Genomic DNA, 21,685 nt, shown 5'->3' with positions numbered 1-21,685 from the left:
TTATCATTCATCACACTGTTTAATCACACCTAGTTGGCCTATTCCTCTTACCCTTTCCCTTACCTTCATCATTGACTCGCCTGCAGGTTATTTTCCTTTCCTGCTTCCTCTTTGTCAACTAGATTCTGTTTTTGAAAGATAATTCTAGTCACATGGCTCTTTTCTCATTCCTCTTTTGTGTTCCTTCCTTCAATTTACGTGTCACATTTAGTGCTTGGAGCAGCATAATAAGGTGAAAAGGTAACCAGCATAACACACCTCCTGGTATGTGTGCATAGAAGACTTTGTGTGCTCTATGTGTATTATTGGTACCAGTATACCTGTGTGCAAGGGGTACTCCCTGCTGGGTCTGTGTGCGTGGCAGCAGTAGGTGTTTTGTTCTGTTTGTGCATAGATCTCTTTAAGTGTGTTGCTATGTCAGTATATGTGCATGTATGTGCCATCTATGGCAATAAGTGTGTGTTTAAATTGTTCATGTTATGTATAGACTGTGCGTGTTGTGTATGTGCATGGTTCTCTTTAAGTATGTTGCCATGGCAGTATATCTGAGGTCCTCCTCCCCATGGAGATTCTGTCATGCTCATGCCTGCCAACAGGCTAGGACAGCAAGATGACTGCCGATCACCTATCCACGCGCCATTCCACAGTGGAGACGAGGGTCCCAGATGACAGGCCGGAACCACACAATAAGCTCTGCAGTGCAGGGAGGCTATTTACTTGCCTCTGCCCATGAGTCGCATCTTTGTTGGTGAAGACTTTGCTGCCTGGGGGAAAAAACTGCAGCAATTCCACTCGTTCCCTCCAGCCTCCCCCATCTGTAGGATTCCATGCTCCCCATCACGCTGCCACCACCGCCACTGTACCTAATTCATACAGAGCCGAGTGACTTTAGACATATAGCAGGGCGGCGGGCGGCGGCTGGCTAGCGTGGGTGCAGTAAATGCATAGTGTCACAGGGAGAGTTGTTGGCAAGTGGGGCATTGGAAGAGGTTTTGGCTCCCTCGGACCTCCCCCTTCTTGCTCCTTGCTCTGGCAGGAGATCAGACCATCTTTTGACAGTCCGTCTTTTTGGTCTAAGGAACGTTAATACGCTGCATTGAGTTACTTTCAAAGCACATCTGAGCACTACTCAAGCTCTTGGGTGGAGGTGGCGCCCTCCAGCGATTACCTAGGGAGTAGGTAAGTGATTAACAATCCTTCTAGTAAGGCAATGCTTACTGTGCTACTGTTGCTGTGCTACTGTTGACCTGCTTTGTGGGGGCTCCAAGCCCACATTGCTTACTCTCACATAAGGTCTTTAAGGCACTTAAGAAGACCAAATGTCTCTAAGACCATAAGCCTAAAAGAATAAAAGATTAAAAGACTAAATACTCTGGTCAGATTGCCCTCTTGGTCCGTTTGCTTCCACATCTCCATTATTGCTCTTGCACTATTGTCATGCAGCTCTCTTCTTAGGTTGTACAATGGGCAAAAGGAAGGCCACACCCTCTGCAAACTCTGTGCCACCATCGGTGGCACCCAATTGTGCTTCCACTGACAACTTTTGAGTCAGGGCTGTGGTGGTTATTAATAAAGAAATTGATATCGTGGAGAGGCGGCTGTCTCTGGATTTATCCGATCCCTCATTTTCCACAGTTATTATGCCACTAGGTCGATCTGCAGCTCTGCATTCAGCTCTGCCACCTGCAATGGATGAAGTAATTCCACTACCCTCTTAGCCAGCCCTGTGTGCCTCATTGCAGGAGTCAGTATCTGGACCCAGCCCTGCTCTGCAGCGCAAGCGAAAAAGTAGAAATGTGCCATTTATCAGTCATAAGAGATCTATTGATCGGGATCTAGGCCCCTCTTTTGTCTATAGCGATAACTCATGTATTCCCACGAACGTACCAGCCTAGGCCCTTTTCTTATCATAATTTACTGTCTCTCTCGAAGCCCATCTCGACTCCATACTTGCTAGACTTGCTCAAATCAAATCAGAAATTTTCCAAATCTCTACATCATGGGAGTTCCGGCTGGTTACTGTGGTCACTGAGGGCATGTCCTGGTTCCCGGCCCCTGAGCTTCTGGGCCCTGACCAAACCCTGTTGTGTACTTTGAAAGACGCTCTCCCACCGTTAACCTGGGCGATGGCAGAGCTGTTCAGAGGAGTCACCAGGCCTACACCCAACGCTCAACACCAATCAACTCCACACCAACTCCTGGCAATAAGACCCTCCTTCCCCGTGTGAATGTGGCCGGGGAGTGTTGCCCTTTCATTGTTGTTCTGGGCAATGTGATTGGCTTAGTTGACTCTGATAAAGAGTCCTTTGTTCAACTCAAAAATAAGGTATCACATTGGTTATCCCTCAACACAAACTTTTCCATGGCAGACTATTGTAACATCATGATTATGAGGCATGTGGGTTGGATTGGTTACTTGAAGAAATCCAGCCACAGGACTGTGTTATCATCAACTTTAGATATCCATCCATAGATAGAGCTGTCAATGTTTTGCCATTGGGATCCTTTTACAGGCACTAGATAGACAACTTGGCTCCACTTCTGACCCGATACCCACTACTAGTGCCCCAGAGGTTTGAATTGGGTATTCCATGTCATAATAGATTTTCAGCACTGGAAGGCCTAAATGAGTTGGACTGACAATCCCCGAGTCCGGACATGGCGTCTACTCCCCGGACTTGCACACCTCCAGTGTGTCCACCGATCTAGTCGTCCCAACTACTAATGTTTCCTCTTGGAACATTACTGGATTGGTGCTTAAACTGTAGTGCCCAAATTGATGCCAATTCATTGACACTTTAGATATATGACTTTTCAGGAGTCATGGACTCTGACCCCACAGTTTTACCTAGTGTTTATTTCCCTTGATTTATCTGCACTAACCTCAGGGAAAGGGTGACCATCCAGGGGATTGACAGTCTGGATTAAATCTGCTCTCCATTGCACGGCTAAAGCTATTGATTTAGGTTTGCTAAGGTGTGATCTTATGCAGTTCCCATTGGGAGACTCTTTGTGTGTTTATGATGTTTACTGTAGGCATGGGGGTATTAAGGAGGAACAATATATTTTTGATCTAATCAATGCCCATCTGGCAACCCTGCCTGTTAGTTGTTTTCAAATAGTGGCGTGTGACTTCAACTGTAACTTTGAGCCATTGGGCATTGAGCCTGAGAAACTGACTGGGGAGGAGGATTCAATTTGGTTAGTCCCAGCACTGACACTTCCACCTATCAAAAAGTGGTCAGTAGCTGTACTCCAATTAAATGCTTTCACACTGAAAAACGGTATTAGAGCATACAATCGGAGATCGTTATCAGACAAGGAGAGGCACACATTTAACAACCAGTATAGGACGAGCCTTATAGTCTACATCCTGCTTGATCTTACATTGTGGCCTACGATGATCGATATGACAGTGGTACCCCCTTATTATAATAGGCAAAATGCCCTGAGCCTCATATTGAGATTACTTGGACTGAGTAGCCCTATTTCCCCTTGTGAAGCTCTTGATAGAAGGCTTATAGTCTCAAGCAATTGCTGAAGTCTATAATAGAGCTCTGTGCCTGACTCTCCTGCCATCCTAAGCCAGGTCTACAAGGTGGTTACCTCCAGGCAGAGTACTGGAACTTGTTGCATACAGACACCTTGGGGAAAATTCATGAGATTCAAAAAGCCATGTCTTTCTCACTCAGGATCCTGTACTTATTTGAATGCTGGGCTTTGCCCACGAGAGAGAAAATTGTCCCTGAGGTACTCTGATTCTTGCAGATATTCGAGGTGAGTCCTCTTTGCTGCCATTAAGGGTGGGAAAAGGAGCCTGATACACACAGCTAGGTTCCGCTACAATGCTTTTATAAAGCATGCCAAAAAACTGGGTGGTTGTTAACTGGGAGGTCATGCTAAATGCTGTCAAGAGGAAGACTCAGTGTTCATTCTGGAGAATACTGGCAGACAGTCACCCAATACTAACACACTCACTGATAACAACATATCTGCATGAGCAGATCACTTTTCCAAACTTTACGCTTCTGTCACCAGTATGGATTCCCTTTGTGAGAGAACAGTGGTAGATATTTGGTCAGTGGGCACATCTGTACTGCTGCTGAAGACAGGGCAATCACAGCTGATTAAGATAATAAAGTCATCGATTGAATATCACTGAATAAAGCTCCCGGTCTTGGTAAAATCCCCGGGGACCTCTTTAAGGCTCAGCAGGTTATCTGGACCCCAATCTCTATTTGTTCTTTAACTGTATAGTGAGGGGTTCCTGCAGGCCATCCTCATGGGGTGGGGCAGAGATTTTCACACCATTTAAAAAGGGGTCAAGGTATCTTCCCTCCAACAACAGGCCTATTAGCCTGATTGACAGCTCGCAGAAAGTTTTTAGACAGATTATACTTGAGAGGCTACAAGACTAGATGATAGATGTGGATCTGCTGACCCTACAGCAAGCTGGTATTAGGAACAGAGTAGCACCACAGATCAGGTGTTTTTACCTCAAGCTGATTTATTGAAAGCAAGTAATCTTGGGGGAAGGGTGATTCTATGTGGTTTTCATGGATCTCCGGTCAGCTTTAGACCTGGTACCTAGGACTTCACTTTAGATAGATATAGCAGATTTGGGTGTCCCGAAATACCTCCTCAATATCATCAGGTTACACTCCAATAACATTGCCCAGGTTAGATGTTGTCCCACGGGCGCACTAACATCACCTATAACAGTTACATGGGGTGTGAGACAAGAGTGTGTGCTTTCTCTCACCCTTTTCCTGTTATACATCAATGATTTAGTATCTCAGCTTGAGTTGCCGTAAGAAAGGTCCTGACCCTCTTGTTTGTGGAAGACATGCTTTTAATCTCCAGATCCCCAATGGGGATTCAGAGGCTGTTAGACCAATTTGGAATATTCTGCAAACAGAGAGGCTTGGAGATCAATCTTGGCAAGATTAAATATATGGTTTTCGACCCCTGCACATCTGCACGCTTCCCCCGTCTCTTGATGGTGTCCCTCTGGAAAGAGCTCATATATTTGAATATTTAGGGATCACAGTAGTTGAACAGTTTGACTGGATACTACACATATACAAGTGCAAAGTCAAGATGGAGCAAAGTATAGGGGATATCTTGAAGTTCCATCATGGTTCCCCTTTTTTCCCTACATCCCCCCCACTTCAAATATACAATCTTCTAATAATAGGTGTCCCCCTAAACAGGTTCCTGCACCACCTCGCTCGTCTTCCGGCTAGCACCCTTCTAATTCCATTGCGGCTCGATGTGGGTGTTACACTTCTTTCTTAGAAGGTGGGCCTCAGACCAATACTGTATTCGCACAGGATCTGGGCCACCAGAGCACTGATGCCATATCAACGAGATCTAGAGGATGTTTTGAGGCTGCCTGTGGCTTCCAGAATTGCCAGGTTAAAATATGTCAAATACCTGTTGAGACAGATGGGGTGTTGGAACCTACGGCCTAACTCAACATTGGGCACTACTAGAATGGACTCCCTCACTACTTCCTTCCTGGATCACAAAGATAGCTGCATTGCAGAAGGAAACATTGATGAGAATAAACTTCCCCAAGCGAAATAACTGTACATGAAATTTCGGTTTGGGACCCTACCTCTATGGTCAGTCACAGCTAAATGGTTACATGCATCCAATGTAACTGACAGGAGCTGTCCCTTCCGCCCGAGGTATCCAACACCATTGTCCAAGTACTTATCGTTTGCCTATCTTATGTCGGGATTAGAAGGAAATGGATCATGCCACTTTGCCGCAGTATGGGGTTCAGAAGTTGTGGTACAGCAATCCGTGTCCTTGGAACTAATGTAAGACAACCTATTGTTTTTTGCAGTTTATCGCTTTTTACTGAACATGTGGAGGCTCAGGAGCAAAAGGTTAGCCTCCTGACAACTGCAACATTGAGTATGGATGTGCCTTGAACATACTCTAAGCTTCATAGCCATGAGATTAACATTATAATTGGAGCAGAATTGTTTTGTGAAGGGCCCCAATATCTTTTATGCGTCCCATATGGTTCATGGCTGGTCTGAGATTTCATTATTATTTTTGCTTGTTATTTTACTACTGGGTTTTAAATTTTTTAATGCCCATGTTGCTGAAATATCTTGTGATCACATTTTGTATGGTCATGCTTCGATAATCGCAGGACGATGATTTACGTATTATTATTGGTATGCGATTTGTGCACGCAGATCATGAATTGTACAGACCATTATGTACTTTAAACTGACAATGGAATGGTTTTATTCTGGTATGCTCATATCGCTCGTTTATTAATACTGTGTATTTAAGTATTGTGCTCTTTTATATGGATTTTTATTCCTGATAAAGATTTTTGATGATGGTGAATATATGTGCCATATATGGCAATATGTTTCTGTTGAAATCGTGAATATTATGCATAGGCTCTGTGTGTGTGTGTGCGTGTGCGTGTGTTGGTGCGTGTGTGCGTGTGTGTGTGCATGTTTGCAGAGTGTAGAGTATGTGATCAGTGTGATACTTAATTATTTTTTGGCGTAATATATGTTTACATTTTTATATACAGAGAAATAAATCAACTTGCCAAGGATCACATGAATTGTGGACACTTGTTGAACACAGGAATCGAGGCAAGGTTCTGTAGTTCCCGGGACATCAATTTAGCCAATAGGCCACGACCCACATGATTAGTAACCACATGTCCCCACTTACCCTTCCTGCATAATGCATAACTGTGAAGTTGGGGCCTTGATCCTTTGGAGCCACGTTGCCATTGCCATCTTTCATTGAAGAGTACACAGCATTCGAATTGGAGGTTTCAAGTAGAGATTGGAGGCGCTTGGAAAGGGTCTGCTCCATTGAACGAATCGATTGGCTCTCTTCATCCAGCAAAGACATAAATCCTGATGGCTTCTGAAATTCAAAATGGACGACTCTAGAGTTTGACTGTGCATATATACAAATCTCCCTCATCTGTTTACCATACATCTATTTTGTTTTGTATTTTAACCTGAAGCATTACATAGAGAATACTGACCTTTTTAAAATAAATTTGTCCCTTTTAAAATTTGAAAGCAAAGACTGTAATCTGAATATGGACAAATATCAGGGGAAAGAAAACGATTGCAAATTAATTTCATACAAAGCATCCCAAAATGCATAGATATTTGTTCAGTTGTTTAAATGTGTGCTCTATGCCAGTGACTTTAGTAGCTGTATAAAAATATGCAAACTGTGGGCCACATTTACTAAAAAATGGCAAAGCGTCATTTTAAAAGCACAGGGATGTGTCGTATTAATACCAATACAACGTATCCGTGTGCTTTCCCCTGTAATGGTGCACAATTGGCTGCCATGCACCAGGTCAGGGACCCTTGTGTCATGTTGCAAGGGTGCCTGTGCAGCTGGGTTGTATTTGTGCAGGAAGGAAAACTTTCCTGCACAAAAATAATCATTGATGGCATTTTTCTCTTTCTTTGCGTGCTGCCAGAAAGAGGAAAAATCGAGGAGAAATTAAAGTATTTCTTCGTGTCCGCACTTAGGATTCTGATGCATTCCATGCTTTATAAAATGTTGTGAATCTGGGAATGTGTCAGGTTCCATGGATGTTGCATGGGAACAACCACAGCACCCATGGAACGCCCCTTTCACGCAGAGTAATGAGTGAAAAAGAGCCCATATTTACAAGGCCATGAAAAGTCATGCAGGGTGACTTTATGCGGCCTTGTAAATATGGGCAAGCCCATTAATGGGCTTGTAAATTAGGCCATGTGTTTGTAGGTAAGTTCCAATAGCAAATCACAATTTTCAAAAAAGTATCTACACGTTATTAAAATATTGTGGTGCTTAATAAATCAACCATTTGCCTGATTTATTGCCTTGTAAGTTAGCATAATGATGAAGGCTTTATTTTATTGCAAAAATCTCACAATTGACGGATGCCTAGTTTAATAATGCAATGATGTTATTAGTCTGTAAATACTGAAATGCGGGCCTGTTTCCACGCCTAAATGGCCCCCAACTTAATGCTTATCTAATATTGTAACATTTAAAGGAGCAATAATTTAAATAAGGATTGAGTACACAACAGTAATCAACCACAACAATTGAAAGCGCAAAAAGTATAACCGTGACAGCGTAGTCAGGTTTAATGGTGCAGAAGAACAGATACTTTATCTTTTGGTTCAGGTATCATTATTTCTATTGTACTTTTCCGCAGAACAGAGGTGGGTGTACTTCCCCTGACTATGCAGGATGGTGGGATATGGATGCTCCTTAAACCAGGTAGAGAAGAAGTCAAATCAGCAACATTTAGGCCCCTCTCAATGATAATTTCTGACGTGAAGGTGCCCAGCAAGTCTCTGGCCAACCAGTTGTCACCTCATGTGTCACATTTGGTCCACAAGTACCAATTTGGCTTTATCCCGGGGAGAAGTCCCGGCATAAACCTTAGGTGCCTGACTCATGTCCTACACGAGGCCAAACACTGAATGAGGAGCTAGTACTCATGGCAATCGACCTGAAAAAAACATTCAACACCGTGGACTAGGGTTACTTGATCCAGGTACTGCAGGCCATTGGTTTTGGCCCTCAGCTCTGTGGATGGGTCTGGTTCCTCTATGCGGAACCAAGCGCAGGAGTGCAGGTGGGGCAATGCCACTCAGAGGCATGGGCGCTGGGTCGGGGAACATTGCAGGGAGGCCCATTATCTCTGCTTTTATTTGCACTTGCAATAGAGCCATTGGCCATGTAGGCATATGGAGAAATGCGAGACTGAGGCATGCAAATTGGAGAGGTGCAGCACGTCATTTTGCTATATGCCGAAAGGTGCTCTGTTTTATCACTCCTCACCCAGGGTTGCTTTGCCACGACTATTGCAACTGCTAGATGAGTTTGGCAACATCTTGGATCTTCACCTCAATCGCCATGAGCTCTTGGTATTCCCTCTCACCTCACTGGTAGGCACGCGGGTGGATCAGCTGCCGGTTCTGGGCATGCACAGGGAATTGACGCAATTTAGACATTTGGGGAATCAAGTAGCACACACAAGATCACTACAAAAACGTCTCCACGTGGGCAGGGTCTTAGAGGCAATGAAGTCCCCAGTGGCCTTTTGAAACACGCTGCTGCTCTCTTTAATGGGCAGGATGGCAATAGCCAAAATGGTACTGCTACCAAGATGTTTGTATATGCTACAGAACCCGCCTTGCCCTCTCCCAAGCACAATGTTTAAGCAGTTTGATTTCATTCTTATCTCACTCCTATGGGCGGGCCGATGCATTAGGGTGGCCCTGATGATGCTGACTAAAAGATTTGAAGATGGGTGCTGGACGTTCCACTCCTTGACCTGTATAATCACACCACACACCTTCAACATGCGGCCAGATGGCTGGACCCTAGAGCGAACTGGGAGAAACTGCTATTAACGGGTAGAGTTGCAGCAAAACAGCTACCAGACTCATTGATGGAGGGTGCAGGGACCTCAAAGGAACTTTTTATATAGTCTGACAAACTGCCCTAACCCAATTTTCTCAAACTCTTCTGCAACGGGACCCATTCCACAAGAGACTTGGTGTATGATGTTAAAACCCATTAGGCAGTTAATGGACAACATGACCTCTCAGGTGTGGCAGGAGGGTGGGTGCGCTCACTTTGGGTACTCACACTCTGGAGAGACATTAATCTCCTTTGAGGAGGCTCACCAAGAATTCACACTCAACCCTGGTCATTTCTTGCACCCTGCTGGCCTGGCTGAAATAGCCAAGGTTACCTGGCCAACTTACCCTGCAGCACCCACCTCCTCACAAACGCTAGGGGTCCTACTAACCTGCGGTCCAGGATGCCACCTAATAGCATTGCTATGCATGGCTACACATGCAGATTCGGCTCAGACACAGTCCAGGGCCTGCATAGCATGGGACTTAGACTTAGACACCCTGTTGGATGAAGGGTACTGGGCACAGGTAAGCAAACCAACATACTCATTCTTGTGTAATGCCTGCTTCAAGCTGGTAAACTACAACTTCCTTCACAGGACTTACCTCACCCCTAAGGATATGTGGCACATGACCCCGACCCGCACAGATAATTGCCCTCACTGTGGAGCCAGTGGTGATGACTTTCTACACTTAGCATGGCAATGCAGTCCGGTTCAAGACTTCTGGACACAGGTGGTCACTGACATAACAAGAACCACAAACTTGAATATAGTAATTTACCATCGGTGTTGTCTCCTATGCTATGTCAAACGAAAAAAAGGTAGGAAGATACAATATACATTTTTACAACTGGTGTTAGTATTGGCCAGATGTAGGGTAGCTATCACCTGAATGGGACAAACGCCACCTGAGATAGCACACTGGCATAAAGATGTACTGGAGAGGTCTCTGGTGGAGGAGACCCATATGAAACTCAAGAGATGAGATGATAAGGTGACTGATGACCTGTTTGACACACTCCTACTACATCTAGAATCGGATATATCCTTGATGGATAGCTACAGGACTCACAACAATGAGGGGGGGGGTGCACTGGCAGGGGTCCTGTCTCAGTTGAGCTGAGGATGTAGTATGTAGCATTCATGCAGTGTGAGCATGACTGCGTCCTGTGGGGTACTGTGTGCTCAATGTACTGGGAAATGTATGCTGTAATGCTATAATTGAACTATGTGCACTTTGTCTTTCACCTTGCTGTATTGTTACACAAAACTGAAAAATAAAATTTACAAAAAAAATCCAATTTGGATTTGCGACCAGAAAATGCTTATTTAAATGAACGGATCCCATTTTACAAATCAGTAGACCTTTAATGTCCCCCTAAAAGAGGATTGTGACCCCATGCCGATTCGGTATTTGTAAGGGGTATGTTATAGGCTTCCCTTCCAAATATCGAGCCTTCATGCAAGGTAATGAATGTTTTACAATAGAAATCCACAGCAAAGCACTCAAAAGTTGCCGACCTGGAGAGGTAACCCATTAGAAAAAAGGGAGAGGATCCCCTTGGTACCCCTTCTGTATTGTGAATGTAAAAAAAAAGGCTGTAGGAGAGAAGCCAACTTTCAAACTTCAAAAAGAAAGTAAACTTTTTTTAAAACACAGGTCAGTTGCCTTTAATACAAACAGACTGCCTTTTAAAAATATGTTCATTATATTGAAACAATGATCACAGACAAAGTGATCTGCTGGTCCTTAGAGGTCACTATCTATGTTATGGCTTCCAGTTCGAACTAGTCGCAATTTGTGTCTGACCTTATTAATATTCTTGTGGTAAATTGTATTATGACCCACTCCAAAGCAGACGTTTATGAGCTGACCTATTAGTCGCTGGTTAGCTTATAAAATTATTTGGGCCATATTCTCAAGGAGCTATCGCTGAGTTAACGACACTTTAGCGCAGCCAAAGTTGCGATACATTTATCTCCCCATTCACAAGCAGGTACAAACAGCCCATAACACCAGTTTAACTGAGATAGCAGTCACAAAAAACATCGCACAGATGACCCCGGCAACTATCGCTAATGAGATGCAGATTAGGTATTCCCGAGCAAAAAGCCGTAACAACACCACCCCACAACTTACTACCAGGCAGTTCTGCAAAAAGACCATGAAACATGCGATAAGGCACATTAGCTGCAGGAGAATAACACCTGCTCCGACCTGGTGCAAAGTCGGACAGCAACCTGCACCACAAATGAGAGCCCAGCCCACTGAAGAACAACAGATGCCATGGAGCCACTGAACATGCGTGCCTGACACCCAAGAGGGCCGCAACACCCACCGCCAACACCGCCATGACCACCCCCACCCCCACCCCCCCAAACACCCACCACACCTCGACCAACACTGAGGCAGCGCAAAGACAGCGACCCTCCAAAAATGCACCAACCTCACATACCCAACACCAGAGAATGTCATTGCCCACTACATGCACAAAGGGACAACCCTCCTCCTCATCCTGACCACCATTGCCCACAGGCTGATGGTACCAACACAGCGGACAACCAACATCCCACCTCAGACCAAGCTGACGGCCTTGCTGCACCTGTTGGCTTCTGGTACCCACCAACCAACATCCGCCTGAGACGGAGGAGTCACACAGACAGGCCAATACAAGTCCCTCACAATGGCCATGGATGACACCATCAGCTTGTCATCCCACCATCTATACTTCGCACACACTGCACAAGAACAGCCTGAGACCAAGCAAGGCATGTACGCCACAGCTGGCTGCCCGCACGTGTCAGGGGGCAATTGACTGCACCCATGTTCCACTAGTGGCCCCTGGCAACACTGCACACAATAAGCGCAACAGAAAGCACACATATCCCACCAATGTCCAGGCAACAGTGGACCACCTGGGAATCCCCGCCAACGCAAACCACCCAGGCAGTGTGCATGATTCCCACACCTCTCGACAGCCTATCATCAACCTGCGCCACCAGGATGGCACCTACGGAAATGCACTGCTTATTGGCCAATACCAAATGCACACACCACACACCTCAACTACACATTCATGCAACACACGACACAGGAAATGCACGCGTCACAAGCTCACATAAAACATGCACACCCACCTGACACGACAGCACAACTCACTGTGGGAACCTGGGCCAGCCATGTACATTAGCAATCAACGTCATGGCACCTCGGCCACTCCATAGCAGATAGTGAATGAATGAATTAATTAATTAATGAATGAAGGAATATTTATAAAGCGCATGGTTACCCGGAGGCATCCCAGCGCTGACAGGCACTCAATAAGGAACGAAAGACTTACTGTAAGAGGAAGGTTTTCACCAATTTTCTGAACGTGAGATGATCTGGTTCAGAACGTAAGTGTAGTGGAATACTGTTCCACAATTTGTCCCCATTATATGAAAACATTCGACCTCCACTGCGAGCACGTTTGATCTTAGGCACACTAATTAAACCTTTTCTCCCTGACCTGAGATTACGATTGGGGACATATCGTTGATTCCAAGAACGGATCAGGGGCGGGCACCTTTCTGCCAAGGATTTATGAATAATGCAAAGTGCTTTAAATTGTACTCTTTGCTGGACGGGAAGCCAGTGAAGAATATCGAGGGCCGGCTTAGCAGAGGACCGTTTAGGCATGTTCATCAGCATGCGAGCTGCACAGTTCTGTACAATTTGAAGTCTTTTAATTGTGGCCAAAGGGGCACCAAGGTAGATCGCACTGGCGTAATCCAGCCGCAACAGTACAATAGCTTGTACGAGTAGACGTCTTGCTGGAAAAGGCAGCATTGGCAGTACCTTTCTGAATCTTCTGAGCAATCCGTAACAATTTGCTGCTACTTTACGCGATTGTTATTTAAAATCTAAGTTACAATCCATCCAAACTCCTAGGCTCTTAACACGAGTCTTTGGGACCGGGGGGACACCCAAGCAATTGGGCCACAGATGGTCAATATTAGAGGGAGCGGATTTCCCAAAGAGCATAAGCTCAGTTTTGGATCCATTGAGCTTCAAGAAGGAGCTGCTCATCCAGTCAAAGACCTTCTGAAGGCAAGTTGCCAGATCAGGGTCTAAATGATTTGGTTGTTTTAAGGAGACAATCAATTAAGTATCGTCGGCATAGGAAACCACCTGTATCCCAAATGGGAGGATGGTTTCTGCCAGCGAACTCATATAAACATTAAACATCGTGGGGCTCAGGGAGGATCCCTGAGGAACCCCACAGGTCAACAAGTTAGGCTTAGACGAACAGTCTCCTTCAAAAACCGTAAAAACCCTACTTTGAAGAAATGATTGGAGCCACCTAAGAGCCAGCCCAGTCACTCCAGCAGCCCTCAATCTCTGAAGCATGAGGTGATGGTTGACAGTATCGAAGGCTGCAAAGAGATCCAGAAGGATAAGAGCAGCGCAGCCTCCACTGTCAAGAGTTTTCCTAATGTCTTCTGTAGCCGCCAATATAGCCGTTTCTGTTACCTGTTGCAGTCTAAAACCAGTCTCGGTAACAGGAAGACATTTATTATTTTCCAAAAAAGCAGATAAAATCCTGTTAATATATTTTTCTGCTAATTTACTGACCCCTGGTAACAGGGAAATAGGGCGATAGTTTCCCCAGTTCTCTGATTCAAGATTTTTTTTTTTTTTTTTAAAAGGGCCTTAAGTCTAGCATGTTTCCATTGGTAAGGCACAATCCCAGTTACAAGAGACAAATTTATACAATCCAATATAACAGGTGACACTACTTTTATTTTTTGAAGAGCACTGGGGGGGGCAACATCCAGGGGAGAACCTGATTTAAGTTTTTTCAGTAATCTTTGCAAGGTTTGGAGGTCCAGAGTGGAAAATTCCTCCAATAGTGGAGTAGGGGGTGAAAGATTAACACCACCACTTAATCCCTCTGTTTGTGGGCTAAAGCCCAGTGGAAAAGAATTATAGATAATCCGAACTTTTTCTGCAAAAAAGTACGCGATTTGGTCACACCGCAGTTGCGCATTGTCAGTATTGGTAACAAAAGTAGGTGGGGTGAGAAAATTATTTGCAATTTTAAATACCTCCCGCAGGGTGTTTGCAGAGAGAATCTTTCCCTGATAATAAAGAGCTTGGGCAGTTTTAATTTCCTTTTTATATATTTTAATAGCTTCGCGATATTTGAGTTTACTCATTACTGAGAAATCCTTCCTCCAAAGTCTCTCATGTTTTTTGCAGATTTGTTTAAGCTGCCGAAGATTGTGGGAATACCATGAGTTTTGTTTTGCACCTACTTTTTCCGATATTTTGACTTTGGGAAGAACAGAATTAAGTGCACGATCGATCCATTTGTTGAAATTTTCATTAGCCACAATGGGATTGAGATGAGATATAGGAATAGTGATGGAGCGGGTAGTACAAAATGTTGTATACCCCCCCTATTCTGCAGGAATATACTAGTTGAATAATCTATTAATTAGAATATTACTAAATGAGTTTGCATGAGTATTAATCAACCTTATTAATATACGAAATATACGTGGGATTTGCATTTCGCATGGCTAATTAACATCTATAACTAAAATACGTACGCATACTAACAGTAGTATATGTAGTAAATCGAATAATGCATGATATATGTGGCTTTTGTGACGTTTTCGTTATGTTGCCCAAGATGACATCAAATGGGTGAAAATGAACGCTTTAAATGTCGCTATAAGCTAGATAATTACAAGCACATAGAGGGATTAGTAAGGGGTTAACATTTTATTCATTATTTCTATGTATTAATTACTTTTTGTGTTTGTTTTTGCTTAAGTTGTCCTTTGGGCCTAAAAACAAAATGGCCGCCAACGTGACACGATGTGATGGCCACCATTCCACGAGGTTTCGGGCGAAGTGCGACTGCGCATCAGTTTGTTCCTGTGGCCTCGTCATGACCCTTGTCATACTGTACCCGAACAAGGCCACGGTGGGAAATCAGCCAAGTACCCACACAATGAACTTTTACAAGAAACCGGAAAAATCCAAAACAATGACATAACCTCTTGAACTGTGCTAAAACTCACTGGACGATCTCAACCGACCAATCAAGAAAGCCCAAACTTTGTAAAATTGTTACATATTGACTTTACTTTATTATAAAAATGATGGTAGAATAGAGAGATTGCGCATATATTTTTCCTTCCCCTTATGCTGACGAAGACGACGGTGACGCTACGTGACGGGTGACTGCTGCGCTCCTGAATCTTTGACAGTTCGAATGCTGCCCATTTTTCCTGATGAACTACGAACTTTATAAAATCTTTGGGCACTGATAGATGCTTGCACGTCTCTGGTCCTTGCCTTTCTTTGGGACTGTAGCGTGCTGCATGAAGAACTTCTAAATTCTGACCGATTGATGACTAATTTGATGACTTGGAGGATGCCCGATAGCCAGATTGGGTAAATATGGTGTTTTGTGATTTACATAACATTGATAAAACTTTCTAGAATGAAGATTTAACCTTTGCGATAAAATAGATAAACAGATATTGATTAACAAGGAAATGCGTTTGTAATTTATTGAGGGAGGGAAGATCAAAATCTTAAATGTGTTTTAGCTGGTTCTAAATCACCATCAACTAATCCAACTAAATGATCAATTGATCTCATGGGAGGAGTTCCTTGATGATTAGGATTGAGACCTGTAGATGTCAGGATATTAATGTATATTCTGTAATATAATTTTTCTTCCTATAGGTCATAAGGTATTCCTTTCATGTCAGCGCTAGAACCACTCATCTCTCCTGTATGTACAGACCAGTGTGAAGTGACGTGTGAATGTTGGTGTTATGGGCCCCACCAATGACTGCATGTATGAAAGAGTTAATGTGATGTCTGGTCTGTGACGAAGGGAGGATATTTGGTACGGGTCTTGTCCTGTTTTCCCGTGACCCAGGTTTCTGCGCTGCAACAATAGTATCATTCAATTTACTGATAAAATTGTCTAATGGAAGTTTTGACCATTGACGGGTAATTTTTATAGTTCTAGCAGTTCGTGTATTTGCATTAGGTAACCGAAAACTGAAAGGAAGTATGAAGTGATCGGACCATGGAATAGGGACAGCATCTTCTACTAAAAGCTGGTCTATGTTAGAAAATATAGGATCAAGCGTATGACCTTTGACATGGGTAGGGCTATTCCCTTTCAATAAAAGTTGAAACATGGCCAGTTCTTCAACTAATTATTGGGTGGAAGCTGAGGAGTAATCATCAAAGTGTAAATTAAAATCACCCAAAATTGTGAAATTGGGGGTTGAGCTGGCGAGATTCGCCGCCATTTCCGGAAGATCCTTCTTAAAGCATCCAAGAGGGCCAGGTGGACGATACACAAGGAGCCCTGAAAAAGTGAATGCAGATGCTAAATCAATCGCAAAGGAAAGACTTTTGCAATCAGGGAGTGAGTTAGCAGAACATCTGCAAACCAAATTAGTTTTTTTTATATTATGGTTGGGCCACCTCCTCGCCCTGAATGGCGATCAAGCCTTTGGATAGCATAGTTTAAGGGAGGAGCTTGAACAACATCAAAATCCATGTCGCTACTTAAGCAAGTTTCAGTTAAAAATAAAACATCCGGACTCCTCTCTTCGAGGAGCAGATGGATCTCAATCGAATGTTTAGGAAGGGAGCGACAGTTAAGTAGCAGCATGGTAATATTTTTAACCCTGAGCATAGCCCGTGAGGTGGAAAAAGAGTCCTGAAAGTGAAATTTACACTGAGGGCATTGGTAGCTGATATCTGGCAGTAAGGCGTGAACACATTTGCTGAGTACCTCTTTCCTCATGGCGTGAATCTATACTGCATCAAAAATAATTCTTTCTTTGTCGGCGTCTGCATAATTTCCTGCCCCTGGCCCCGACCCGACGCGGAAGCGCGCAGACGGGCTTGCCTTAAGCGCGCCTTTAGCACGCCAGCGGTCGGGCCAATTTATCGTGGCAGAGACAACATGAGTTAGCGTCGACAACTAGACAGCTAACTTCCTAATTCGTGCCCCCAAATTTCCCCTGAGCGCTCTCACTGCTTGCTGAAGCGGAATGCACAATATACCCCCCACAAGTAATAAAATCACAATCGTTTCTTAATTTTTTTAAAGAATAATCAGGCAGCAGGCAAGCAGAAAAATGAGGTAAGCTTCGTCTAATATTCAAAACAGGCGCAGCTGCGCGGTCGCATCATGGGCCAATTTATCATGGCCGAGACAACATGAGTTAGCGTCGGCAACTAGACCGCTAACTTCCTAATTCGTGCCCCCAAATTTCCCCTGAGCACTCTCAGTGGGAAGAGGTGGGCACCAGGCATGTGCGAAGGAGTCAAGTGACTCATGAATGAGTATGTACAGAATGCCAAGTGTGGCGTGGATGTGCTGGACAGACTGAAGTGTGCAGACCACACACATATCCATGTCGACATACACCGCTGGTGTGTGGAGTGTATTGGACAGTGGACGCAACCATGTCACCCCCGCCAGGAGGCAAGATTGCGGAAATGTAGCCTGTTACGTCCCCCCTGTAAGTGTGAGCGGAGTGGGCTGGCCCTGTGTACGCCAGGCCAGTGTAGGGGTGTGAATAAAAAGAACGTAGCCCTGGGTGTGGTCCTCTTATGGAATGCCCAAGCTCCTCTCACACCACCACGAGGCCGGAGCGGAGTTTCCTGCGATCCTGTGCGCCTGCTGTAGCCAGGGCCGCTGGTCCCCAAACCTGTCTTGCCTGCCCCGGCGCAGCCAGGCCTCACTGCTCACCTGCCATAATGCCATTGTACACGCATCGTCACAGACTGCATCCCCTTTCAGCACTGGTGCCACTTACTCTGTGCCCCGTAATCCATGTACACTCCCTGGTTGAACTTTGGTGGCATGTGAGACTATGGCCTGGGTGTTGTCATCATCATCATGTAGTCGATACTGATTTGCTGTCAAGTATGTGTCTGTAGCATTCATCTCCTACATATTGCCTTTGTCTGCTTGGTTCTGCCATCTGCATCAGGCCCTGGAAGAACACCTTCCACTGTCCCCTGAAATACTCCGCGTCATACACGTTGGACATTGACGAGGACCCGCTCAGCTCTGGTGTCCCTATCTCACTGCACCGTAAATCACTGTCCCGTGGCAGTGTGCTTATGCCAGCTGCACTGCATTCGGGGCCACTAACTCTGTGCACCACAACTCATGGACCTGTTCTGATTGAGTACTGTGCTGTGGACAGCGCATGCAACAATGTTACCTCATGCAGTGGGGAAGACCTGGGACTATGATGAGGAAGATGTGTTAAGTGTTCAGACGGGAGAAGGCGCAGACAATGGGAGGGCAGTAGGCAACAACCCGATGGCAGGAATGCAGACTGGAGGTGGTAGTCAAGCTATACACCCGGATTTATTACAGTGTATTGCGCTGTGGACTACGGACGCAACTGTCACCTCAAGCAGTGTGGAGGACCTGGGACGATGATGGGTGAGATGTGGCAGGTGTAACACATCCTACTGCAGCTGCAGCAGGGATATCCGGAAGAGACACAATCTGAGACAATATCTCACATGAGGACGCTCAGCCCTGGTGCCCCTACCTCAGTGCACTGCAACTCACGGAACCTCCTGACTGAATATTGGGTGACCTCTGTACTGGCTCCGGCTCCACCCATGTTGCTCAGCAGTTGACTCTGTTATGCAGGTGTTTTCTGTTTCCATTGCACTGGTTTCCACTGTTCCGTGTGGGCTGGCTTATACTCACCCCACACACATCCAGCACAGGCATCACTGTACATGTGACCCTGCCAATAAAGGGGCAGGGTGCACGTAGCCAGTTCAACATGGTATCTGTGTGTGTCCCTGTGGTCTTGTTGTATGCATGAGGGCCCTGGGCCCTAGGCCCTACGACATTACATTGTGCTGTGTACAGCGAACGCAGACATGTCACCGCAGCCAGCGGGTTAGAGCTTGGACATGTAGCTTTGTTGTCACCCACTCAATTCATAAGGGGAGTGGACTGGGCTGTCGTACACAGAGCCAAAGTGGGTGTGTGACTGATGTGTGCGTACCCCTGGGCATAGTTCTGTACTGGGAATGTGCATCTGCATGTGTCTCTATGGCAATGGGGGTCACCTTTGTGGGGTGTAGGTTGTCCCTGAAGGGTGAAAGACACCCACGTATGTGGCCTAGCTTGCCTTCCATGGGTTCGGACCACACCTGCACCTGGTGGATCACCTCCTTTTGGCGTTCTGACACCTGGCATTTGGGTTTCATGTGTGGGTCGTTGGAGTGTTGTGAGCCAGCCGTGCTTGCGGGTGCTTCTTGCTGTGAGGTCTGTTGCAGGGCTGGGTTCTCCTTTAAGTAGCTTGGCTGCTCTGGTCCTGGTGGTGGGTTGCATGGGATGTCCATGGGCTGTTGTAGGGCGTTGGTGTCGCTGGGTCAGGGTGCATCCATGGTGCTGCGCACTATTGATTGTTTCTGGTGTGTTTTACTTGTTCTGCTTTTGTAGTGCATTTTCTCGCCACACGCATGGGATTTGCAGACCTGGGGCTGGTTTTTGCAGCTTTTTATATTGCGCTTGGCCTCATCGCAGCTTTTTTTGCGTTGGTGTTTCGCATTTTTGCGGCGTGGCGTTGTTTTTAACGCGGCCATTTGATGGGTTATCTGGTGACTATCGCATGGCACCGCCGTGTTGTGAATACTTAGTTAACACAGCGTAAATTTCCCGCGATGTGGTAGATTGCGTTAAGTTACTTTTGCGATGGTTATCACACGTTCTTGAGAATATGCCCCTTTATTGCTTGTAAAAATACTGGTTACAATTGTAGCCAGTTATTTGCAAACAGATATGTATACGTCTGTCCCAAAAGTTGGTTGCTGCCATTCTTCTAATCGAGCAATTTTTAAAAATATTTTACAAACATTTATTCTTTAGAAGCAAAAGGTTACATGGTTACATTTATTTTAAGTAACAAATACCAATATTCACCTGTTTACCTTGTATGTGTAACATGTTCGAAAATAAATTAATAAACAGACAGGGCACAATTTTGAAGTAATTAATACAACATCAATCAATATATTCAAATTTTTAAAAAAGTGTACTATATTCAGAAACTGATAGTCTATAATAAAATCTCAAGTCATTAAACAACACTTACTAAATATGAGATTAACAAAATATTCAACAAACATATATGGGGCATGGAAGACTAACGCTCAACATAAACGTCAAAATAGCACTCAGAAAACCTACATATCTTACAAATTGTACAATTCTAGATAGTGTTTCCAGATAAGAGGAAATTCTCTTGATCTGTCAATTCTAAAGCTGTCTTTTTCAGAGCTCTGTTTTTTGAGAGCTTGTGATGTACATTGGCCGTAATGTGGACAAGATCTTCCCCTCAGAAACAAGTTATAACATTTACATAACCTTGCAGATGATGATAATGGGAATAATGTAAGGAGATGGCATTGGAAAGCATGCAGATATGAATTATGATGAGGCCACCTCTAGAGCCCCACATTTAGGAATTACTGAGGGGCAATTGACGGCTAAGGGGAATTCTCTCTTGCAAGAGCTTTATCATGTTAAAGCAAAGGTTAAAGTGTTTTTTCCACAAATAAATAAGACAGATACACATAATAGGCTATTGTAACAAAATATTTTGATGCATAATATCACTGGTTCCTTTCAAATTTACCTGAAAGAAAAAATCCAGGACAGCTGTTTGGTTGCAGGGTGAATATGCGGCTTCCATTGCAACTCCCTCTTGAGCACATTCTGCTTGCTCTTGTAGAAAAAGCACTTCATAGATGTACTGGTGAATTTTCTCATTGGTCATATTGACGCATAACTGAAAAGTAACATATATGATCAACAAGAATCCACAAAGATGTATCTAACAGCTTTATTGTAGCAGTAATCAGCATGTCAGCTTATCACTGACCATCGCAGGGGAAATTGTACCATAATTATCTACAGTTCAGAAAAACTATGAACAACCCAGGAAATACAATCTTATTGTAAAACAGACACAGGCATGCTTCATGATTATTTTTCATTTTCTGAAAAAAGGAAAAAGGTGGTTTTCATCACTGTTAATGTATATATGAAATCTGTATTTCTTCTTGGTGGTGACAGTTTTTCAAGCTCAATAGTCAAGCCCATGTGCTGAATGCCAAGAATAATCAAACCAGAAGCTGAAATTCAAGTTGGTGGTGCAAGTAGGAAGCTTATA

The 21,685-nt window shown here is 44.5% G+C and overlaps 1 protein-coding gene across 2 annotated transcripts in view; it reads right to left on the bottom strand.

Annotated features, from left to right (window-relative positions):
* Positions 1-21,685, bottom strand: part of MYO16 (myosin XVI) — a 2,357,781-nt gene that overhangs the window by 932,700 nt on the left and 1,403,396 nt on the right. For both annotated transcript variants that reach the window (XM_085622905.1, XM_085622906.1), the window contains exons 22-23: positions 21,149-21,301; positions 6,715-6,915 (exon numbers count right to left, since the gene is read on the bottom strand). In XM_085622905.1, the coding sequence (XP_085479031.1) occupies positions 6,715-6,915; positions 21,149-21,301 (354 nt within the window). The remainder of the gene's footprint in view (positions 1-6,714; positions 6,916-21,148; positions 21,302-21,685) is intronic.

Source organism: Triturus cristatus, chromosome 8, assembly GCF_964204655.1.
Source record: "Triturus cristatus chromosome 8, aTriCri1.1, whole genome shotgun sequence".
Classification (NCBI taxonomy): Eukaryota; Metazoa; Chordata; class Amphibia; order Caudata; family Salamandridae; genus Triturus; species Triturus cristatus.
Note: the sequence above shows the minus strand (reverse complement) of the source record. Positions and strands in the feature narration are given on the sequence as shown.